This window comes from Aulonocara stuartgranti, assembly GCF_965226115.1.
Source record: "Aulonocara stuartgranti genome assembly, chromosome: 11".
NCBI lineage: Eukaryota > Metazoa > Chordata > Actinopteri > Cichliformes > Cichlidae > Aulonocara > Aulonocara stuartgranti.
Window position 1 is genome coordinate 16,162,639 of NC_138947.1, and position 25,910 is coordinate 16,188,548.

Consider the following 25,910-nt stretch of genomic DNA (forward strand, 5'->3'; position numbering starts at 1 on the left):
GGCAAAGTTCTTCGTGTTACTCATGCATGAGGGAGAGAACCACGACAAACGCCGTTCCTTCACTTGACCCCAGTCGCTCTCGTCCACTCCCCCATAACATTGTTCTTTTATTGAGCTCACATGAATATACATAGGTTTATTAACACAAGACATCTACATACACACAAAGATTACCTTGCCTGTGTGTTGTGTAAGTATGTGTGCGTGTGTGTGTGGGGTCAAGATGTGACCCTGTGAAGACTCCCCAAAGCTGGTGCCAGGAGTCTAGCGGTCCATCTAAACAAAAGGCTCTTACACTCAAACAGATATACGTGTGTTTGCTATACCATATATCAGCAAGAGAAGATACGACCTCTCCTAGGAGGTGTGTGATCTATGCCAGAACACTCTGTAGAGGAGTGAACGCACCCCCCTCTTCATGCTACACAGAGTTGCTACAGACCTCCTAAGATGAGACATTCTTTCAATCTACAAATGATTATATACTTCTAAGCATATATGAGTAAATATTTCTAAGCATAAATGACAATGAACAATACAAATCTAACATTGGTAATCAGTAAGACCTAAATGTATAAAAGTTCATTACATTTATTATAGTTTTTTTTTAAATCCAGTTTTCAAACTCTTTTGTACAGAATGTGTTATGCATTATTAGAGATGTACAAAAACAAGAAAGAAAACTCTCCTGGAGGCCAAGGCAATGCCATCCAAAGTAAGTATCTCGCTAGGCACCATGTTTTTTATGAGTTTTTAGGGTATTTAGAGTAAAACAACCTCAGTTTCAGGTGAATTTAAAAGTAGAAAATTAGAGGTCATCCAGACCTTTATATCTTTGGGTCTTCAGGTCACTTGCTTAGTTTGTGAGAGGTTGTGAGAAACCTTCTTTTGGTTGGTGCAGTAGTGCTGCTGCCAACACAACGTTAAGAGTGATAATACAATTAATTTGGAAAAAAAAAGTTTTTCTACCTGTATTGTTGTATATATATGTGTGTATATGAATGTGGAAAAGACCAAAGACACCAAAGAGATTATGGCAGATTTCAGGAGAAGTCATTCCCAGCATACCCAATTGAACATCTACTGCGCTGCTGTGGCCAAGAAGGCCTAATCTCTCCTCCACTCCACTAAACTCTTGAATAGCTCCATTCATGAGGCTGTCAGAAGACTGAATTCTTTACTACCTCCCACCTACCCCCCAACACACTCTCACACAGTAAAACTTTACAGTACTGCTTTTCTCAGCAGCATAAGGTCTGCAAAACATTTGAAGGCTTTCTGTAATCATCCAGATTTTTACAACATATAGATTGAGTTCACCATTAAAACATACAGGACCACATTTATGAGTGATAAACTGATGCAAGAGCAAGGGCTACAACCTCTGTGTATTTGTTGTATTTATTTTACATTTAATGATCAATAAGAGGCTACAGACAGAAACCTATATCAAAATAATAGCAACTTAAAAAAAACCTTCATATTTATTGTTGTAGGCTAATAATTTATAAACAATCTTCATATGTCCTGTTAAAATATTTTCATAATGACCCCAAAAAATGTTATAACCAACAAACTAACAAAAACAATAACTTTTGTCTTCCTGGAGCAGATAGAGACTTCACAAATGTTTCATCTGCAGGACAAGAAAAGATAGACATTTTTTTTCTAGCAGACAAACACTATAAACTGCATGCGAGTGGGCATTAGCTTTCAGCACTATTGGAAAAATGATAGATTTTTATACAGAGAAAAAAATCTTTCAATCTTTTCCTTATTGTATAAGTATAATGTATAATGATATTCTTTCTTAATAAAGCACAACAGTGAATTTAATACTTACCTTAAAATGGAAATACAGTTCAATTTTTCTTATCATTTGGGGAAGTGTTCTCATACACATGTTCTCCTGGTCAAAAAAAAAGATTTTGATACAGTAATTTTATTTATACTTTCTTTATTTTGTTATTAAAAATGTGAAAGTTAAATGGTCTGTATTTGTATAGCGCTTTACTTAGTCCCTATGGACCCCAAAGCGCTTTACACTACATTCAGACCAATGAATGTAGTGTGATGGCAAGCTACATTGTAGCCACAGCCACCCTGGGGCGCACTGACAGAGGCGAGGCTGCCGGACACTGGCGCCACCGGGCCCTCTGACCACCACCAGTAGGCAACGGGTGAAGTGTCTTGCCCAAGGACACAACGACCGAGACTGTCCGAGCCGGGGCTCGAACCGGCAACCTTCCGATTACAAGACGAACTGCGAACTCTTGAGCCACGATCGCCCCCAATATTTTAAATGTATATTAAAATATTACTCACCTGTATTATGTGTCTGTGGATTTTTGTTGGTTCTAAATATAATAAATGAAGCATTATCAAAGTCTTTCCACAAAGTTACACAAAACTGTAACACTAAACATTTACATTTATTTAAATCCAATTTTAATGACAAATGATAAAGACTTGTTTGTTCAAACAAACAGTGCACTGAAATACTTGCACCTCTGTGGTTATTTCATGAAATGATATGATGTTAAATGAATTACACATAACATTGCTAAGTTAAGAACAAGCATATGCTTATGCTTTTGCTTATGTGTTTAGAAGTGGACTGAGTACACAAATTCCTAGACTAATAAGATCATTAAGAAATGATGCACCTACCTTCGCCTATAAAAGTAGTATCCTACACCACAAGCAACAGCAACGATGGCAAAACATGCGATTACAATTCCAGCGATACAACCTGCGGCACATTCTGATGATTGGTCTGGGGAAGTTCAAATAGAGATAAAATAAAGATGACACAAAGTTGTCTCACCATCTCAAAACTCTCCAATAATTTCTCTCTTTGTTTGATTTCATAATTGAACAGGTTTCAGAGGACTTTTGGTCAGTGCATTACTGTCTTTGTCTGGAGAGCACTTGTATTTGTCAAAATGATGAATGCACTGTGTAGTTTCAGCAAATATTTTGCTGAAGATTAATGTTTTGATAAAGGGTAGTTAAGTGTTAGGATACATTTCCAAAATTTAGTTCATGGAAAATATTAAAACTACAGGAAACGTACATCATTTAAACTATTAGTGGTACCATACTATAGCAGGGCTCTAGAGTGTGGAATGCTCTCCCTCCATGATTGCATTTATTCTTTTAAAAAGCAGCTCAAGACTCATTTATTTAGATTGGCTTTTAATTAGATTTGTGCTGAATGTTTGATTGGGCTGTTTTATACACTCAACAAAAATATAAACGCAACACCTTTGTTACTGTTCCCATTCCCCATGGGATGGACGTAGAGACCTAAAATTCATCCCAGATACACAATATAACCATCCCTCCCAAACAGTGGTCACAAATCAGTCCAAATGTGTGGTAGTGGGCACATCTGCTATATTGAGATAATCCATCCCACCTCACAGGTGTGCCACATCAGGATGCTGATCTGACATCATGAGTAGTGCACAGGTGTACCTCAGACTGCCCACAACAAAAGGCCACCCTGGAATGTGCAGTTTTGTCTCACAGCAAAATGCCACAGATGCCACAAGCAATGAGGGAGCGTGCAATTGGCATGCTGACAGCAGGAATGTCAACCAGATCTGTCGCCCGTGCATTGAATGTTCATTTCTCAACCATAAGCCGTCTCCACAGGCGTTTCAGAGAACATGGCAGCACATCCAACCGGCCTCACAACCGCAGACCTCGTGTAACCACACCAGCCCAGGACCTCCACATCCAGCAGGTTCACCTCCAAGATCGTCTGAGACCAGCCACCCAGACAGCTGCTGGAACAATTGGTTTGCACAACCAAACAATTTCTGCACAAACTGTCAGAAACCGTCTCAGGGAAGCTCAACTGCATGCCCGTCGTCCTCATCGGGGTCTTGACCTGACTCCAGCTCGTCGCCGTAACAGACTTGTGTGGGCAAATGCTCACATTCGATGGCGTCTGGCACGTTGGAGAGGTGTGCGCTTCACGGATGAATCATGGTTCACATTGTTCAGGGCAGATGGCAGCTGAGAATGTCCCAGTTCTTGCATGGCCAGCATACTCACCGGACATGTCACCCATTGAGCATGTTCGGGATGTGCTTGACCGGCGTATACGACAGCGTGTACCAGTTCCCACGAATATCCAACAACCTCGCACAGCCATTGAAGTGGAGTGGACCAACATTCCACAGGCCACAATTGACAATCTGATAGACTCCATGCGACGATGTGTTGCACTGCATGAGGCAAATGGTGGTCACACCAGATACTGACCGGTTCTGGGTCCCCAGACCCCCAATAGCGCAAAAAACTGCACATTCCAGGGTGGCCTTTTGTTGTGGGCAGTCTGAGGTACACCTGTGCACTACTCATGATGTCAGATCAGCATCCTGATGTGGCACACCTGTGAGGTGGGATGGATTATCTCAATATAGCAGATGTGCCCACTACCACACATTTGGACTGATTTGTGACCACTGTTTGGGAGGGATGGTTATATTGTGTATCTGGAATGAATTTTGGGTCTCTACGTCCATCCCATGGGGAATGGGAGCAGTAACAAAGGTGTTGCGTTTATATTTTTGTTGAGTGTATGTATATCTGTTCTTATATTATTGTGAAGCACTTTGTGGTTTTTATCCTGTGACGAGTGCTATATAAATAAATTGAGGTAGATCTGGCAGATTGTGTGGATTTAGAAGAGCAGGTCAAATTGAACCTCTCTGTAAATTTACACCTTACTGCAGTTTGTATGTTCCAGTGATCCTGCGTAAGGGATTCTGACAACATCTATGATAGCAGAATAAGCATTGAACGAAATAAGCATTTGAATAGGATGACTCCAGGACTCACTGGAGAGATTGCCCCTAAGGACCGAACACTATTAAAAATACAGTAGATGAACATGAACAGTTGGATAGAAGTCAAATTTTAAGTGTCTTTAATATTGATATGGATATTTTTTGGGAACTTCAATTTGAAAATGTTCTGGTCCATCTTGAAGGACACCTAATAAAGTAATACACACAATAAATGTGTTCATTGCATTAAAATAAAAAATAAATTGCAATGATTGATTAAATATATTGTTAGTAGTAGTACCAATATTGTACCTCAATATTATATAACCATACGTGTGAACAGTTAGTGTGAACTGAACAGCATGTTACTTACAGTTAACAATCAGAACATATTTAACTCCATCACTGTTGACAGGGTTGCTGATATTACAAAAATATTCTCCTTCGTCTTTCTTCTTCAAAGTGTTAAAAGTCAAAACTCTGTTATTGTCAGAAAGGGTCATGTTGTCAGTCAGGGTCAGTTTGGAGCCATCCTTCATCCAGTTTCTGGTAAAGACTGAGCCAGAAGCCTCACAGGTTAAGCTGACAGAAGTCCCCACAGCTGGCAGGTTTGTTGAAGATTTAAGCAAAATTGAAGCACCTGATATTTTCTCTGTTTGCCAAGAGACAGATTTTTAAGAAAGAAAATGCACATACAATTCTTTACATACAGGTTAGAAACTAAGAGATAAGAGAGTTTTATCTGCTTGCTGGTGATGCATACCTGTATGATCCTGTCTCAAAAAATGTAACGCTAAGTAGTGCTAAATACTAGCATTTTTAATATTATGAACATCCTGATGATATGGTTCTTTAGCTTAACTATGTCGTAGCAATGATGACTCCCAAAGCTATTAAAATTACCTAGTGTTCCTATTAATTCATTATTAATCCCCAATGTACAATTATCCCACGCTGATTGAATATATATTTAAAACAAGTGGATAACAATTTATTTATGCTTTACTTAATTGCAAATAAAAAAATACCCTCAAAAATGTCTTTCTTTCACCCTGAAACCATAAATTAACCAAATAATATTTACTACCTGTCAGCACGTCAGAAATGAACTGAAGACTTTTTTGCCGGCTTATACAAATTGTGATAATGTTAGGCTAATCGCATAAAGCTCACAATATGTAATGAAATCATAACAAACGTTGTTATCATAACAGCCACATGTTAAACAAAGAAGAATTTATTTAACATGTGGCTGAGAATCCAGAGAGCAAAGAATGCTTGAATCACACACTTTAACAATAAATTAAACTTACCCAGTACAGTGATGGCTGAAGGCTGAGATGTTTGAGATCTCAAAGTTTTGCTGTTAAAGGCCTGACAGCTGCAGTTTCCACTCTGACTCATCTGAACATCCATCAGTCTGAGCTCTGATCCAGTATCAAGCAGCTGATCTCCATTCAGAAACCACTTAAACTGAGCAGGAGGTCTGGATCCAACCGAGCAGGTGAGGCTGATGTCTGACCCCACAGCAAAGTATCCTTGTGGAGGAGATGAGATCAAATTTATATTTTCTGGACCATCTAAATGTAGAGGGGACATAGAAAAGTTACGTTGGGTGGATGAAAAATGTAAAAGAATATTACATTCAGTTTCTCTTGTGAAATCGTAAAAGTATTTCACACAACTACATTGCTTCATATCATGTCAACAGAAAAAAGATCTCATCCATCTTCTATTCAGCTTATCAGACATATCTAATATTCTGAAATCTAAACAGATGTCTAAACACTCTGATGCTTGTGTGCAGATGTTTTCAGATAAACTACTGAACATTTAGTTTAGTAACTCACAGCTGATGGAGAGGTTTACTGGATCACTGGTAACAGTACTGACAGGGTTGGACACACAACACCTGAATGGTCCCTGGTCAAAGCGGGTCACAGTGATTATAGTCAGATTGGAGCCTCCATCAGTGAGCTGAACTCTGTCACTTGCTGTAACCTCAGAGCTGCCGTTCAACCAGAGGAAAGAGAGAGAGGATCCAGAGGCAGAGCAGGACAGAGAGACAGAACCACTGAACTCAACCAAGTCTGTGCTGCTGGAAGTTACCAACACATTGGAGACTTTCTCTGTGAAAGAAAAACAAAATAGTTTCATTGTTGGCATCAAAAATAGAAAATAAGCATTGAAACAATTACAAATCAATTCCAGCTGAACTATGTCATGTTAAGGAGGATATATTACATACACAACCTAAAAGACAGAATATCAATAATTGAAAGAAATACTGTACCAGTCAAAATCTTGAAATATTTTTATTTGTATAAATAAATGAATCAACTCCCTTTAAGTGACTATTCTGAACAGAAAAAATGAGACAGTTGAGTTCTCAGCTTGTTCTTTGTTGCATGGGGATCAATATTACCTTCAAATAAACCATTCAGTTTCTTACAGCTACTTTTTAAAGGCTTTGATATCACAGTCTTAAGAATAAGATGAAGTATTTCAAGAATGCATTACTGCAGTGAGTAGAGATGTAACAAACATGTGCTAATCATTGCAGGTGTTTTTACATGTTCAATATATTGTAAACATGCTTAAATATTGCAAAAACAATTAAGCTGTTGAATTTCTACATCTGCTCACCGTATATCACCAGAATAGTACGGCCATTCTGGGTTTTTCCAGGTTGTATAATACTAACACCGTATTCTCCAGTGTCATCCAGAGTGAGACTCCTGAGCCCCAAAGACGCAGTAGATGGGAAGAAGGTGATCCTGCCTTCATACTCAGGTTCAGTAATAGTCTCTGAGTTAATCATGGTTATTATAGTCATACTGAAATTAAAACTCCAGTTCACAGATGTAAACGGTTTCTCTGATGGAGTCAGTGTTGTAGTGAACATCACAGTTCCTCCGACAGCTGCATTCAGACGATCATCAGGCAACACACCAGCTCCTTCAGTGAAACCTGCGGGAGAAGAATAGAAAAGTGCTGTTGTTACTCAAACATATAAAACAGTTGATGAATATATAAAGATTAGCATGAAATATAGCAGGTTTGAAGAGTTTGAGTTATTTTCATTAAAGTTTAATGTCAGCTTTTCCAGATAATACTGCACATAATTCTGATCGAGTTTCAGGAATCGCTCAATAATCGCGTGGTTATCAAAACTGTTAACCAGCTGTTGCTTTTGGTGACTTGTTGCTATTCTAAGCCCTTGGCGAACAACCGAAGGAAAATCTGACTTTTTGTAAAGAGACCATAAGTTATACTGAACATCTTAATTTTGAGACTTACTTGCAAATGTCACAAAAACAACAAGAAGCTGTAGTAACGAAGCCATTAATTAAATATCCGTGAAGTGTGCAGTTAGGAATGTTTTACTATCAAACTGACCAAAAATCTACTGACTCAGAATGGTGAATGAAACTCTACTTAACAAGATGCAGTGTCAGTTTCCTGCACAAAGAGAATTGTAGATTGTTTTGTTTTGTTTGTTTGTTTCTGTAATCTGATGCACCAGAAAACTTGCAGGATGCCTCCCTCATGTGGTGCAACTGTGTTAGAGCAAGATATAAAACTTGAATTGTTGCTATAAAGATGTTGATGTCCAGTCACATTAAAAAAATAAATCTCAAACATTTTAATTGATTAGTAGAAAATAAAGCAAGTCTGAAAAGTTCAAGTTATTTTAATCAGAGATTTATTCAAAAAGAAAAAAGAAAAAGAAGAACACTCAGCAGGTTAGTTCAAGAAACAAAACTGACACTGACAGATTCACGTACAACATAATCTAGAAACAGGTAGCCAACAGGGGAGCCAACTGAAGCAACCTGATCAAAGGCTTCCCATATTTCTCCTGTCTCCTCTGTCCTACATCTGAAATCAGTCTTGAGAAAGGTGTCCCAAGTCCTGCATCCGGAGGAGAAAGGAGACACGAACTATAGGGTTTAATTGGAATAGATTTAAACTGAGATTCAGAAGGAAGCACTCAACTTTCTTTTAAATGTCTTTTGTTTCCACTCTTCTCTCTCTATACTCATGAAGAACAAATCAGAGAAGTAAAAAGAGTTAAAGTCGCATGATGAACAATTAACGATCAATGAAGAATGACACAAAGGACGAGGAAAACTACGGATTACTAGAGAAGCCCTGAGAGAATTATAAGGACCATGGCATTGCTCTCCTACTCTCATTTAAAACACTTTTGTACAAACCTGCTTCTTCTCTGATTCATGTTATCTGAGCAGGAAGATTTTTTTCTGTTTATAATATTAAGGTCACATATGATTAAACATAAACTAGAAATGTATTCAACAGATGTCTCAAAAAGTAAAAAACAAACAAACAATAAAAAAAGTAAAACTTTAAAGTCAGTGTGAGTTTTTTCTGCCACATCAAACAGTGAGAGCTCACCTGAGATGGACCCAAAAATGAAGAAGTATATCACAAGTATATGTGTTTCCATTTCTAAAACAGTCCTTAACTCTTTGTCTTTTCCTTTGCTAATACCGGTACATGAATGTTCATTCAATATATGGTGTCATAAGGAAGTAATGTTGTTATTCTGAAAGGTTAAACTTCATGAACTTGTTAATTATTAACAAACCTTTCTACTAAATGTTTGTGTCAGATTCTGTTCAGTCACATTAAGCTTTCCTTCTGTACTGTAACAGCTAGTAACAGGATGTGTCACTTGGAAGAATTCAACATGATTTATTGTCAGAGAGAAATTAATTGATTTATTTTGGCAATTAGGCTCCAATGACCCATCACAGCAGTGATAGAATACAAGACGCTGGTCCACCTTGTCCTTTTCATGCATTGCCTCTCCAAAGGCAATACTGGGTTGTGAAGTTGGAGGTGTTTGTTTGTATGTGTGTGTGTGTTGTGTGTTTGTTTGTTTTGTCTCGCGGTGTATGGGCAGACTGCAAATCAATAAGATTTGAATAAAGTCACCATTGACCATTGACCATGGCGGCTTGGAGGGGTTTTGTGACCAGTTTGAGATGGCCAGCATGTGAGTTACATGAATGAAAATTTGAAAAGCATAAAGACAGAAAAGCACTGAGATTTAAGCACACAAACTGAAGACTGATCGATTCACTCAAAGCAAGCAAAAAGAATGACTGGACTAAAGTAAGGATGTCAGTGTCGACTTTGACAATGTAGGTAAGTAGAAGTAATGTATTAATAGTAATAATAACTTAATAAGTAACAGTAATGTTGATGAAAATAATATCAGTGCCTTCTCACAGAAAAATACAACTTTTGTGCATTTAATCCATCTATCCATCCAGTTGCTTCCGTTTATCTGGGTCCGGGTCGTGGGGGCAGCAGCCTAAGCAGAGGAGCCCAGACCTCCCTCTCCCCAGCCACCTCCTCCAGCTTATCTGGGGGAACACCAAGGCGTTCCCAGGCCAGGCGAGAGATACAATCTCTCCAGCGTGTCCTGGGTCTGCCTCGGGGCCTCCTCCCGGTGGGACAGGCCCGGAAAACCTCGCCAGCATCCTTGTCAGATGCCCGAACCACCTCAACTGCCTCCTTTCGATGTGGAGGAGCAGCGGCTCTACTCTGAGCCCTCAAGTCGAATGGCCGAACTTCTCACCCTATCTCTAAGGGAGAGGCCAGCCGCCCTTCGGAGGAAACCCATTTCCGATGCTTGTATTCGCAATCTTGTTCTTTTGGTCACTACCCACAGCTCGTGGCCATAGGTGAGGGTAGGGCTGTAAATCGACCAGTAAATTGAGAGCTTCGCTTTTACACTCAGCTCTCTCTTCACCACAACAGACCAGTACAACATCCACATCACTGCAGCCGCTGCACCAATCCATCTGTTGATCTCCCGCTCTCTTCTCCCATCACTCGTGAACAAGACCCCGAGATACTTAAACTCCTCCACTTGGGGCAGGAACTTGTTCCTGACCCAGAGTGGGCACTCCACCCTTTTCCGGCTGAGGACCATGGCCTCAGATTTGGAGGTGCTGATCCTCATTCCCACTGCTTCACACTTGGCTGCGAACCGTTCCAAGGCGAGCTGGAGGCCCTCACCTGATGAAGCCAACTGGACCATTTTCTGCATTTAAATGGTTATAAATGACTTTTTGCCCTATAATCTGTGAAACAAATGTCAAGCATATCTCTTGTGAATGATAGTAAGCCGTTTTAAGCCAGAAAGAACATTTCTGTTGATGCTGCAATCAGTTTTTGTAAAAAATAAAATAAAAAAAAGAAAGAAAGAAAAGAAGAAAAAAAACAGATTTTGGCAAAGCAAATTTTATATATCCTTCATTTATGAATGCATGACTCTCACTGTAAAAATTACTTTTTCAAGTGAGTTCAGGCCAAGCGGGCAGGAGAAATTGCACCAAAACACAACAACAACCCAAAGATACTTTAAGTGGCTAAAAAAGACTGGACTGATTATAATGTAGAACATGGAGTATGTACTATACCGCAGTCATAAAGATACTTGCAAACTGTTCAATTCTTTATATTTATTAAGGCGGCATATCAGCTTCTTAGACCCTTCTGTTAAATCGAGCCTCAGAAACCTCGGCGTCATATTTGACAGCTCAATGTTGCTGTCACGGCTGGGGCAGCAGTCGTGTTGTGGAATGAAAGGAGGACCCAAAATGCAGGCAGCCGACTGATGATATGAGTGAGAGTTTATTTACAGGTGACAGTGGCAGGAACAGACAACGAATCATGAGACATACTAACGGAAACCTAAACTGGGAAAACTAAAGAGCAACTAGAAATTCTCAGGACACGGGGTGAAAGGCAGAGAGATGCAGACTGACGGAGGATACCAAAAACGCAGAGATACACAGACGAACGCAGACCGACACCCACTAAATATACACATACAGGTAATGGGGTAATCACACACAGGAGGGAAGAACAGCTGATCCTAATACACATGATGACTGGAGGACACAAGCTGAACACAATGACAACAGACAGAGACCTTCAGAATAAAACAAGAAATCTAGAACACGAACCGGACACAAGGGAGGAGGACACAGAATACCAAAATCAGAATAACTAGAACAGAGGAAAATAATTATAAAACACAAAACGCTGGGTCAACGACCCAGCACCATGACAGCAGCATTCTAAGCAGCTGGTCTGAAACTATATTTCTAAACTCAAACTAATGGTGTCAAAACCTGAACTTGAGATGATTATTCATGCTTTCATTTCCTCTCGTTTAGACTACTGTAACGGCCTTTTTACTTGTTTTAACAAATCAGCCTTAAATTGTCTTCAGACTGTGCAGAATGCTACAGCATGACTCTTAACAGGCACCAAGAGAAGATCTCATATTACTCCAGTTTTAGCCTCCCTTCACTGGTTGCCTGTAAGTTTTAGTTTTCATTTTAAAATTTTAGTTCTAACCTTTAGGGCCCTACATGGTCAGGCTCCCCAATATTTATCTGACCTTCTGAAACCACATTCATCTTCTCGAGCTTTATGGTCATTAGATCAGAGACTGCTGGTGGTATCGCGCACTCATTTTAAACTCATGGTGATCAGGCCTTTCAGGTAGTGGCACCACGGTTTTGGAATTCTCTTCCACTGTCTCTATGCTGCATGGACTCCAGTGATTCTTTTAAAAAAACAGCTGAAGACATTTTTATTTAGAAAAGCATTTTATTAATTTCCTCTTACATTGTTTTTATTGTTTTATTGTTTTACATTGCTATTTAATGTTACATTGTTTTATATCTCCATTTCTTGTGTTGTAAAGCATTTTGTGATTTTTTTTTTTTATCTGTGAAAAGCGCTATATAAATAAATTTGTGACTCTGTTGGATAGTTGTTATGATCCAGATCATAATTTTCTGTATTGTGGGGGTGGTTTTATTAATTTTCTTCACTGTTTTTTTTGCTTAAGTAAGTTCCAGGTGGAAGCTGACCATTGGTTTGGGAGACTGAATGAGGCTGGCTATTAATTGGGACCCATCCAGACCAGCTGTGCCCTGCCTATATGTACTTCCAGCTTCCAACAAGGCTTTATATGTTTAGCTGTGTGTCGTTGTGTGACCGATTTTCTGCACTTAAACAAAATAAATAAAAACAAGATTAATGATTTTGTACATATTGTAAATATTGCAAATGATCATTTTGAAGAGAACAGACCTGGTAGCTGTATTGTTTTAAAATGTTTTCTCCTGTTTAGTCTAGGGAGGCAGTTAAAAGGCCTGTATTTTGTTTGTTGTTTTGGTTATGCCTGCCGTGAAACTCTCTACCTCAAAAGGAAAATAAATGATTCAGTTTTTTGAGATATACATTTATTCTTCTTGGACTCAGGGCATGCTAGACACCATTTTCCCTTGCTTCACTGTCTTACTCAGAATTTTAAATACCGAAAACAAACTTAGCAATAAATGAATTGTTTCAACATTGGTTGCATTCTGTTGATATTTTTAGGTCATTTTGGAAGGTTATAAAACATTTTCGGTATCTTTCTGAGTATTTTTAACTAAACAAATGACTAGGGCTGTGGAATGCAGTGAGGAATATATATATGCATAGTGGTTTATTTTCTGTTGATCAATTAAACTGTGACATAATCGGAAAAACATCCGTACTAGTGACTGGACATCACCGTTTTATATCAACATTCCAAGTTTTCCATCTTGCACTAACACAGTTGCACCACATGAGGGAGGCATCCTGCAAGTTTTCTGGTGCATCAGATTACAAAAAAAAAACAACAAAAAAAACTATGACTCTCTTTGCGCAGGAAACTGACACTGCATCTTGTTAAGTAGAGTTTCATTCACCATTCTGAGTCAGTAGATTTTTGGTCAGTTTGATAGTAAAACATTCCTAACTGCACACTTCACGGATATTTAATTAATGGCTTCGTTACTACAGCTTCTTGTTGTTTTTGTGACATTTGCAAGTAAGTCTCAAAATTAAGATGTTCAGTATAACTTATGGTCTCTTTACAAAAAGTCAGATTTTCCTTCGGTTGTTCGCCAAGGGCTTAGAATAGCAACAAGTCACCAAAAGTAACAGCTGGTTAACAGTTTTGATAACCACGCGATTATTGAGCGATTCCTGAAACTCGATCAGAATTATGTGCAGTATTATCTGGAAAAGCTGACATTAAACTTTAATGAAAATAACTCAAACTCTTCAAACCTGCTATATTTCATGCTAATCTTTATATATTCATCAACTGTTTTATATGTTTGAGTAACAACAGCACTTTTCTATTCTTCTCCCGCAGGTTTCACTGAAGGAGCTGGTGTGTTGCCTGATGATCGTCTGAATGCAGCTGTAGGAGGACCTGTGATGTTCACTACAACACTGACTCCATCAGAGAAACCGTTTACATCTGTGAACTGGAGTTTTAATTTCAGTATGACTATAATAACCATGATTAACTCAGAGACTATTACTGAACCTGAGTATGAAGGCAGGATCACCTTCTTCCCATCTACTGCGTCTTTGGGGCTCAGGAGTCTCACTCTGGATGACACTGGAGAATACAGTGTTAGTATTATACAACCTGGAAAAACCCAGAATGGCCGTACTATTCTGGTGATATACGGTGAGCAGATGTAGAAATTCAACAGCTTAATTGTTTTTGCAATATTTAAGCATGTTTACAATATATTGAACATGTAAAAACACCTGCAATGATTAGCACATGTTTGTTACATCTCTACTCACTGCAGTAATGCATTCTTGAAATAATTCGTCTTATTCTTAAGACTGTGATATTAAAGAGTGGCTGTAAGAAACTGAATGGCTTATTTATTTTATAAGGTAGTATTGACCCCCATACTATAAAGAACGAACTGAGAACTCAATTAATCTAATTTATTCTGTTCAGAATAGAGTTGATATTGTCAGTTATGTGAATTTAAGTATTTGAAGGTTTTGGTTGGTACAGTACTTTTACTTTTTATGGTTTAATTATAAATATATTGTTTCTATTTTAGGTTTAGCTGCAATTGGAGGTTTTTGTAATTTTAATGCTTATTTTCTATTGTTGATGCCAAAAAATACAACTATTTTATTCTTGTTTTTCTTTCACAGAGAAAGTCTCCAGTGTGTTGGTAGCTTCCAGCAGCACAGACTTGGTTGAGTTCAGTGGTTCTGTCTCTCTGTCCTGCTCTGCCTCTGGATCCTCTCTCTCTTTCCTCTGGTTGAACGGCAGCTCTGAGGTTACAGCAAGTGACAGAGTTCAGCTCACTGATGGAGGCTCCAATCTGACTATAATCAATGTGACCCGCTTTGACCAGGGACCATTCAGGTGTCGTGTGTCCAACCCTGTCAGTACTGTTACCAGTGATCCAGTAAACCTCTCCATCAGCTGTGAGTTACTGGGATTTGTTTATTTTTTTTAATTATTAGGTGATTTAAATAATTTAAATCACAGTGCAGTTAGTTTCATTTAGATGGTTTTGTTTTCATACATTACAGAGTAAGTAGATTTTTTTTATTGTGATATAATGTGGAATGATCTGGCTAATAATGTCACAGTTTCACAATAAGCCAAACTGAATGGTATATACCAGGGTTGTCATACAAAGGCCTGTGGGCCAGAATCAGCCTGACAAAGATTCCCATCTGGCCCATTGGATGGTTTTAGAAAAGGTGAAGGAGGACAGAAATTTTGGACTATTAACTGTTATTCTTTTTAGGTTTTACACCTTTTTGTTCTGATAAAGAACTCCTTCAAGGGCATTCACAATACACCAAAGTACTTAAATGACAGATTTCTGTAATTTTACACATTACTTCTTACATTTTAAACCCAGAGTCAAGCCGAGAGATGTCTTTAATGTAATACACTTCATTTCTTTATCATGTGAAAAATCTTAGACATGCTGTTGAAAAAGCTCCTCTTTGTCTTATACTATGACAGCTGATAAATTGTGTAAGTAAATTTCTCGACACTGGCTGAAATTGGAGTTTCACTGGTTTGACCCACCTAAGAGCAAAGTAGACTGTATGTGGCCCACAATTTAAAATAACTTTGAAATCCCTGCTATATACCTTTAAATGTTTCATACAATTAACATTAACTTTTCTATGTCCCCCCTACATTTAGATGGCCCAGAAAATATCAATTTGATAGTATCTCCACCACAAGGATACTTTGCTGTGGGGTCAGACATAAGCCTCACCTGCTCAGTTGAATCCAGACCTCCTGCCCAATTTACATGGTTTCTGAATGGAGATGAGCATGATACTGGATCAGAGCTCAGACTGATGAATGTTAACATGAGTAACAGTGGAAACTACAGCTGTCAGGCCTCTAACAACAAAACTCTGAGACCTCAAACATCTGAGCCTTCAGCCATCACTGTGCTGGGTAGGTTTGATTTATTGTTAAATTGTGTGATTCATGCATATATTTTTGACTATAGCTATATTCAGATAATAATTTCACACATATAAAATATTTGTGGAGATAAACAATACAGAAAAACAATTTTCAAATAAAATGGTTTACTCATACTGCAGTCTTTTGACATATTTGCTCATGCAGAAAAAAACTGGAGCTGATAGAAAAAAGAAACTCAGTCAGAGTAAGAGATTTACAACAAATCACCCTTTAACACAAGGAAAATGTAATGAAAAGTTATTATACACTTTTTCGCTGTAGAGCAAGTGCACTTTGACTGTGATGATTTTTATTTTAATTCAATTTCTTGTGAAGTTGAGAAAAAAAAGGTAGATGCTAGCAGGCAGGGCAGACATGGAAAGTTATAACCAAGTGTCCGGCATAGTATACAGGAACATCTGTGCCGACTATAATTTCAAAACCCTGAGGTCAAATTGGGATACCTTCATTAGGATATTTGAGAATAACCAAGCAAAGATCCTGTGTAACCTTCAGATTCAGATGAACAGGTGATGCCTAACCAACTGGACAGACAAGTGGTGGACAAGTAGAGGAAGACAGCCGTAGTGATAGATGTAGCAATACCAAGTGATAGCAAAATCAGGATGAAGGAACATGTGAAGCTTGAGAAATACTAAGGGCTAATAGAGGAGCTAGAGAAGATGTGGAGGGGGAAGGCAACAGTTGTCTCAGTGGTAATCGGAGGACTCAGGGCAGTGACCCTTAAACTGTCAAGGCAATCCCAGGGAAAACATCCAAGATCTCTATCCAGAAGATCACAGACCTAGGAACAGCATCGATACTACGCAGGAGCCTCAAGCTACCGGGCCTCTGATAGAGAACCCAAGCTTGAAGAATATAAAACCACCCACAGGGGCGAGAGTGGACTTTACTGTATTCATGTTATAATCTTATCACCCCTGTCTCCAACTCCACATCTTCATAAACCTTCTTATAGAGGTAGCATCCTTGGCACCACAAAAAGACATAAATAAAAAGTTGTCTCTCTCTGTCGTTGTCCTCGTCATCTACTCACAAAACATCACTAATATTTAAATAGGGTAAAAAAGTGTCTGGTATCACTTAGTATTAAATTGGTATTGGAGAAAATAGCCAAATTAAAAGTATCCGGCAAGTTTAAATTGAATATTAGATGCCTTGACCTTGAAGGTGAAGTTGTATGAAAATGTCAAACAATAATAAATATTTTTAGTATTAGATAATATAACTCTAATTTAGTGTTGATCACTATCCTGCACATTATTCTACAGAGAATTACCATACCATACCTCAAGAGTTCTCCTCATCTCTGTGGTTTTCTTTGGTTTTTTTAAACTCATTATTTTGAATTTTCAGTTGTTCTTCTATTTCACCATCACTGAATTTATTGTATAAATTTGGTATTCAACTGATCATCTACTTTTGTTCTTGTTATCGTATTATTTTTGTTCTTAATTATTATTATTTTTGGCAAACAGAGGAAATATCAGGTTCTTCTGTCAAACCATCAACAAACCTGCCAGTTGAGGGAACCTCTGTCAATTTAACCTGTGAGGCTTCTGGCTCAGTCTTTAAAAGGAACTGGATGAAGGATGGCTCCAAACTGACCCTGACTGACAACATGACCCTTTCTGACAATAACAGAGTGTTGACCTTTGACACTGTGAATAGGAAAGACAATGGAGAATATTTTTGTAATATCAGCAACCCCATCAGCAGTGATGGAGATAAATACATCATGACTGTTAATTGTAAGTAACATCCTGGTCAGTCTACACTTCTTGTTCATGCATACAGTAAAATAATTTCAAACTTTGAATGGTACAACTAATATGATATGTAGTCTAGTGATGCAGAAATTTAAAAGTAATGAATGCATTTATTATTTTTACCTGTTTTTCAGATGGACCAGAAAATGTTCAAATCAAAGGTCCAAATGAGATAAAAATCAAAGGCATCTTAAAACTGACCTGCTCTGCTGAATCCACACCAACTGCTAGATTCACCTGGTTCTTAAATGGGACAGAGAAACTCACAAATTCAGCTGAGTACATTAAAGAAGAGGTTGAACTTTCTGACAGTGGAAACTACACCTGTCAAGCCTGGAATAATATAACTGAGAGAAACTCATCATCAGTGGTGCATGGACTGACTGTAACAGGTACCTGCATGTATTGATTCTCCTGGATTTTTTAGATAGCTTTAACTGTCATGCCACTAATAGGCTTCCTAATATTTTCTTGGAGATCTTTGATACTAACAAGATTAAGATGAATTAATAATTAATCTTTCATCTAATAAGGTTAAGATTCATTTCAAGCTCATGAGACAACAGTGTTTTTAATTACAGAACTCCATTTAAAGGTAGTTGTTTGCCAAGGCCTCACGGTGCCTCAACAGTCTATTTATCTAGATAGATAGATAGATAGATAGATAGATAGATAGATAGATAGATAGATAGATAGATAGATAGATAGATAGATAGATAGATAGATAGATAGATAGATAGATAGATAGATAGATAGATAGATAGATAGATAGATAGATAGATAGAACTTTATTATAGGTAGCTTCCAGCTTCCAATTTCCAGTAGCAGAACACCGACAGAAATTTGTAAATAATTACAGAATTAGATAAATAAAGGAGAATAAGAGAATATGACAGCTTAGTTGTCCACACCCTCCTTTGTCCTCCTGTTTCCCCTCCCTCTCCTTTCTAGTGAGGAGTTAAACAGTTTGATGGCATGTTGGACAGAGAAGTTTTTAAGTCTGTTTGTCCTAGACTTTAGGAGAAGCAACCTGTTGCTGAGAAGACTCCTCTGGTTGTTTATGACCATATATAGAGGATGCCCTGTATTGTCCATAATGTCCTGCAGTGTCTTTAATGTCCTTTAATGTTATAACAGAACATTAAAAAATTACAAAATGTTCTCCACGCAAGGAGTTCAGCAGCTCTTCTGTGTAATAAATTGACACTGAAACTTGACCAGTTACAAATTCGAAAGAAACTATTAAGTGACTGTGAGATGATGGAGTAATTCCTATTTTTTTAAAAAGCAACAATATTTATTGCTTTTTGTTCATTCCCAGAAAAATCATCAGGATTATCTGCTGGTGCCATCGCTGGAATAGTAATTGCATGTTTAGTCCTTGTTGCTGCAGCTCTTGGTGGCGGATACTTCTTTTATAAGAAAAAGTAAGTTGGAAACAGGTGGACATTTTTCTAAAAGTGCATCATTTTCTGAATGTGCATTGTCTGTGTGGTTTTAATGATTACTACAGCTTTAATTTGACGAGTCTCTATTGCTACTTCTCATGGGGACACCGGAAAATTGTATTTGAAAACATTTTAAAATTGATTATATGTTTTGTCAGTATTTGTCATAAAAATGTCAGTTAAGAAAAACACTTGAAAAACTTGAAATAAAAAATAGTTTGGACTTACTGATTATTATTTCTTTTGAACAGGGACTAAAAGTATAAAAAGAGTCAAACAGCATCTCAATTTCTAGTAATGTTGATAATATATTGATTATTGATATATTGATTATTATTAATACTTAATATGTATTGACTATATCATTGCTATTTGGCAAATTTTTATATGTGTAATGTAGTCATAAGTCTTTATCTTTCTCAACAGAGGACCTCTGAAGAAATCTACAACAGGTTAGTGTGTGTGTGTGTGTGTGTGTGTGTGTGTGTGTGTGTGTGTGTGTGTGTGTGTTGGCAGCTAGTGGCTCAGCAGATAAAGTGGGTCATCTGCTAATCAGAAGGTTGGTCATTTAATCCCCAGCTCTTTCTGTGTGTGTTTGAGTGGTGGCATTAAAGCATTAAAAGGCAAAAATAATGACAACAATAATAAAATGGTATATGAATCAGTAAATGCAGCCTGTACTAAAACTGAACTAAATACATTGGGATTAGTTTATGGTGAAACTTAATTAATTTACATGTCTTAATTTACATGTAATTGAGTGTGTTATTCTCAGTTTTTTTTTTTAGTTAATATTACCCCTGCTGAGTACATGTAAAGGAATTATTGCTTCTCCCTACATTTAACTCCTATTATTATTATTTGTTGTTGTGTTAAAGGAGGCCAGGGAACTGCAGCTTCCTCAAATCAGGTAAAAGTTGCTAATTCCTTTAAATTCACATGAGTATTTATATACCTGAGTATATGTTTAAGGAAACAATGTTTCATCCCTAAATCCATTACTTAAATCATTCACAGAAACATCAGACGAATTAAAACCAATATTCCTCAAATCAACTATTTTCTTATGTTTATAAATTTTGCTAGAAAAATTATCACAGATTCATAATCTTGGAGTTTTGAGACACACTTATGGACTATAGCTTAGTCCATATAGTTTATATGGACCGATTAAAAGAGTATGCCTCCTAACATACAGCTAACACTTGTGTACCTTAGGCTCAGCATCAGACTTTGAACCATGTCAGACTTTGAGTTAAACCCAACTTAACAGCTGGATACAACTGTCGGACTCATGGTTGTGGTTTTCGTAAAATTAGCCATATATGTGTTTAATATTTAATTTATTGCAATGTAACTGAATGAAAGTTGGATCTTAAAGAGTCTAAAACAAATACGATAAGACTCCCTGTATTTCACAGTTATAATCTTATTCTACTCTCTGTTTCCTCTGTAGGAGTTGAACTATGCAGATGTCAGGTTTTTCCCAAAGAGAAATGATGGGAGAGTTCAGATGGGGGTACAGAATGAATCCTCAAATTATGCTCAGGTTCAAGCGAACAGCAGGGCTTCTGCAGCATCCTCCCTCCCTACATATGATGCTCACATGCACCACGTGAGGAGGCCCGCCCCTCAGCCTGATCCTAATGCTGCAGAAACCTATGCTCAGGTTCGCGTACGCTGAGTGTACTGGATCTGATAGATTCATATCCAGGCAGGCCAGAAGTAGTCAATCTCACTCCATTTATTGCGGGCTAGCTTGGACTTGAACTCCTGAGTCAAAGCACTTTAAAAGTAGTCAATAATCAACCAGCTCTGAAGTTTATTGCCATGGTAACAATGTTTCCTTATTACTTTGAGTAAACGGCATATCATAGTGTTCCTGTTCTTATGTTCAGCATTTTCTTTGTACAGTCCAAAGTGCAGTTATCTGAGCAGTGATATTCTTTTTATTTGATTCAGATATTTATCTGTCAATTTTGTCATAATATATTATCATGTGATTTCATACAAGATTCTTATTTGTGGCCAATAGTGAAGTAGTAATTTTTTAAAAGCAACACTCCTGGATGCTACTTGATGATCAGTGTGACAATTCATTACTTCATTATTTTAGTGGCCTGCATTTGTATAGCGCTTTTCTAGTCCCCAAGGACCCCAAAGCGCTTCACAGTACATTCAGTCATTCACACACACATTCACACACTGGCGATGGCAAGCTACATTGTAGCCACAGCTGCCCTGGGGCGCACTGACAGAGGCGAGGCTGCTGGACACTGGCGCCACCGGGCCCTCTGACCACCACCAGTAGGCATACATGGGGTTAGTATCTTGCCCAAGGATATTTGTCATGCAGCCAGGAGGCAGCCTGGGATCGAACCACCGACCTTCTGATTAGTGGCTGACCTGCTCTGCCACCTGAGCTACAGCCACCCCAAAACAGTGAACTGTAAAGGTGCAGCAATTTAAAGATTTAAATAAAATCTGCTTTATCGTCCCTGCAAACGAAAGGTCAGCAGTGACAATAACTAATAATGCTTCTGTTTAAAATCATTTGAATGACTCCAGACTTTCAAACATTTTCTGGTGCTATTGGGCAGGTTTGGGGAAATCATCCATTGCACACTAGACAATAATGTGGATCATATTTCAGAATAATACTACATCTTTTTTCTTTTTTTACTTACCCTGATAAATAACAATAAATGCTTTATATAGGCACGCTTTATCTTTGTCAGGGTTTACATAAACATGAGGGAACTGTAGATGTTTTCCTGGGACAAGTGAACCTGTGTGATGAGTATAGTTATTGATATGTATGATAACAGTGAGCTACTTTATCATTTAAATACCTTCAACATGCCTAGATGACTTCATCTTCATAATTGTCTCCATGTTTTTTATTAAGATGTTTGCTAAGTAATGTATAATGTGCTATGTGGGAATTGCAGGGCTTATTTTTTTATTTTATAATTTTTTTACTTGTTCCTGTTTTCTATTCTTTTCTGTCTGTGCATTTCTATTTGTGTCTGAAATGTTTCTGCCATGTTAATTCTGAAAAACCCAGAAAAAATTTCTACACAAAATTGTCCCATTCATGCATGTTTGCAGGCTAAGATAGCAAGGCATTTGCCTCCTCTGTCAATATCTATATCTCAATAGTGCAAACATAAACAGCGCTTAATGATACTGTAGTGTGCGATGTTTCAGTAAAGGCATTAGATGCATTAGAATTGCACACATTTTAAGGTGTCTTTTTAATAAATCAGAATATCCCACTTGAGAGTAAAATATGATCAGAGAATTTTACTACAGATTTAAAGTTCTTTCTTTTTTTAATGTTGAGTGAACTGAAAACTGTTGACAGTCAATAACTGTATGACTTCAGTTTAAGGGTATTGTAAATAAAATGAAGACATCATATAACAAAACATCTTTTTCTTTGTTCTGTGGCTGCTGTGGAAATATATAATATTTTTTAGTAGTCTTAGTAGTGTGCTTCATGTATCAAACTAATTCATTTGCAAGTAGGCACTGGATCCTGGCAGGTGTTGCTAAGGATTGTGTTTGAAATCATTCAAGCAATAAATGCGTGACAGAGATGGCACTTGTCCTTTTCTTAGTGTGCATTTGGTAACAAGGAGTTATGTCTATTTAAAGAACAAGGCTTCAATCAACAAATAAGAGTAGTTTGTCTTAACTCTGGCTTTAAACTCATTGAATCAATGCCATTCATTGTTTAACTGCGGACCAACAACACTTGTCATTCACCCTTTCTATTCAATTCACTTTAGTTCAAATCAAATGTATCAATTCTGACTGTGTGTGCAATCTGTACTTGGGTCATTGTTGGTCTTCTGTGTAAAACAATAACGTTAGTTTAGAGCACATGAAACCATGAGAGAAGACTCCCTCGTATCTTCAGTGTTTGTCTAGTGGTTATCTCAGTCAGCCCTCCCCCCATTAGTTACCCATTACTGAAGATCAAGCTACATGTGCATTGTCCCTGTGGGTGTTTTATGTCCATTGAAAGGTGATGTCTTTTTTTCTGCCACATGCCGAAATGAAAGTTAAATAAATGTGTAACCAGTTGGCACCTGTTCACTCAGGAGTGCAATGATGATAGCTGCATGTTATTTTTTAATGTATTTCTAATAATATACTTCTTCAAATGAATAAAATACGTTTTCAACTACTGAGTTTACAGAGCATGTTCTGCTTTAGTGACACTTTTGCTTCTGTGTTAAAATTCATGCATGTGTCTCTTTGTTTGTTTTTGTTTTTCCAGAGATGAAATGACACAGTATCTATTGTTTAAAATTTCACAAGAAAGGAACTGTAACTGAAAAAATAAAGAAGTTCAGAACAGGAACATAAATATCTTCTTATTCGCAAGACCCAAAGAGGGCTGCAAATGAAGGCCCATTTATTATTGCAACTATACTGTTGAAAGTTTCTTTGGTGTTTGTTTACTTAGTTTAAAGTTATAAAACAAAAGACGGAGAAACTATTAGAAGTGTAACTGCAGGAGGAAGTAGTTGTAGCCTAATTATACAAAAATAAATTTAGTTCCAGGAATGAAACTCTTAACTGCATTTTAACTGCAGCAATAAATTCAAAGGTCATTGTACATAAAATACGTTGCCGTGCCAACCTAATGTCATCACAGCAATAAAATCAAATAACAGTGCAGTAAAAGTACCTGTTAATGAACACATGACGTCTGTTACATATTACACATCGACACATATGCTTTTACTTAAATTTGAAAATAGAATTATACCACAAACTGACAGATTACTGAGTCTTTTACTGTTTGCTCTTTGTTTCTTCTGAAAAGTGCTACCTGTTTGAACACAATATTTAATAACTTCTCTTAGTGTCTGACAGCTGGGAAGACTTCTCTACTAGTAACAGAGAACTAAAATAATAAAACACCCAAAATAATAATGACAATAATAAAACATAGAAATAAATGCTAAGGTTAATATTTTAATTAGATGTGTTTGCTAGTTTGTAGTTTATCGTTTATGTAATTAGGCTTAAAAATCACAGTCATTTAGGGAAATAATGCCTCACACATACAGACACACACAGTGAGGATTAGAGAAGTAAAAAGGAATACTCATTGAGCAAGATTTGTGAAAAGAGGAAATATAATGTGAGCTTCATTACCGTATCAACACCAGTGTCAGGTTTACTGATAACTCTTTATAGTCAGCAATTCAGGTCATATTCTGGTCATACATTTTATGAAGACCTTATTTAGAACTAGAGGGAACCACAAGTAATAAAAAAGACCCATGTGTGACAGTGCCATCTGGTGTTTTGAGGAATGTGAATAGCAGTTGTGCACTTTCAAAAATGCTGTTTCAACCTGTATTTTTAATGATGTTTACAAATCCATACATTCATGGAATAACAATGAGCACAGCATCACCTCAAAAGTAACTGTAACTAACTCAATGAAATATGCACATTTGTTCTATCTCATCATCAAGGACATTAGGTTAAAAAAAAAAAAAGTTGGGAATTGTGGGTGTGACTGTAATGTGCACTGTTTTACTATTAGATTTAGATGTGAAAAACATTATATGAGAACATTAATGACTGATAAACACATGAATCGCGTGCTGATACCAGGAGGATCATTGAGAAAATATTTAGCACATTCAGCTCATATTAAACAAATACATGATAAATAAAAATTAATAACAACTAAGCTGACAGGAGGATTAAAATGCAACACAAATAATAACACTGCATGCAAGAATGATTAACCTGGCCAAAACAAAGAATATAGATACTTCCCTGTTTCTATTAATTTTTATAATAACCACGGATATTTATTTGCTTAATATTTTTCCTGTAATTTCATACTTCATATATTTTTGCATGATCAAGTAAAGTAACAAGTTTGTGCACGGTTAAAAATCATATTAGAGTTAACTGCTTAGTTTTAGAATTTAAGTAAAATCATTGTCATTAGGTGCTGATAATGTGTCAGTACAGCCAAAATGGTAAAGCTAACACAAGTTTTAATAAAATAGCCTATTATTTTCATTTTGTATGTTAAATGCACTTCTCAGTTTATATCACAGAGGTCACGGTATCGGAATCCAAGTCGGGACCCCTCAAACTTTCCTATATGACGACATTCAGTGCTGCATTTGTGGTGCTTATTGTGCTCAACTTGACTTTGTCCAAGCAAATTAGATTATATGCCACAAATGTTTGTTTAAATAAATATGGCTTCTACTGTAAATAATTTACTAACTGAAGGGGCCAATGAGCATGGACAATCCAGAACCAGCACATGAGGAAGTATCAGTGGAACATGGAAGGTAACATTAACTGAATGACTTTGGCCACATACTTTTAACCAATTTAATAATGAGTGAATGTGTTTTGTCAGTGAAGTCTTCTGGTGCTTCCTCCACATGTGGTGAAAATAAACAGAGAGAGTTATAATGCTACAGATGAACACTCATGTCTCTTGTTTTTCCCACAGACA

General features: G+C 37.3%; 2 protein-coding genes across 5 annotated transcripts; one reads left to right on the forward strand and one right to left on the reverse strand.

The window, feature by feature from the left end:
• Positions 1–1,399: 1,399 nt before the first annotated feature.
• On the reverse strand, positions 1,400–9,455 carry LOC309716534 (cell adhesion molecule CEACAM1-like). 4 transcript variants are annotated; one of them, XM_082550391.1, is made up of 8 exons: positions 9,222–9,455; positions 7,449–7,772; positions 6,653–6,931; positions 6,116–6,382; positions 5,176–5,454; positions 2,671–2,776; positions 2,326–2,357; positions 1,400–1,909 (listed from the first exon to the last, which is right to left on the reverse strand). In XM_082550391.1, exons 1-8 carry the CDS (start codon positions 9,271–9,273, stop codon positions 1,863–1,865), a joined length of 1,386 nt encoding a protein of 461 aa, XP_082406517.1. In that variant the 5' UTR covers positions 9,274–9,455; the 3' UTR covers positions 1,400–1,862. The 4 variants fall into 4 exon arrangements, with proteins under 4 accessions (XP_082406517.1, XP_082406519.1, XP_082406518.1 ...); XM_082550393.1 differs by having other exon boundaries at positions 5,176–5,358; positions 9,222–9,454; XM_082550392.1 differs by lacking the exon at positions 9,222–9,455 and adding an exon at positions 8,103–8,261.
• A 4,098-nt stretch (positions 9,456–13,553) lies between these two features.
• Positions 13,554–23,568, forward strand: LOC309716533 (cell adhesion molecule CEACAM2-like). Its single transcript, XM_082550390.1, has 10 exons — positions 13,554–13,719; positions 14,050–14,373; positions 14,865–15,143; positions 15,883–16,146; positions 17,658–17,930; positions 18,083–18,340; positions 19,270–19,375; positions 19,823–19,848; positions 20,275–20,306; positions 20,853–23,568. Exons 1-10 carry the CDS (start codon positions 13,674–13,676, stop codon positions 21,078–21,080), a joined length of 1,836 nt encoding a protein of 611 aa, XP_082406516.1. The 5' UTR covers positions 13,554–13,673; the 3' UTR covers positions 21,081–23,568.
• The last annotated feature ends 2,342 nt before the right edge of the window (positions 23,569–25,910 follow it).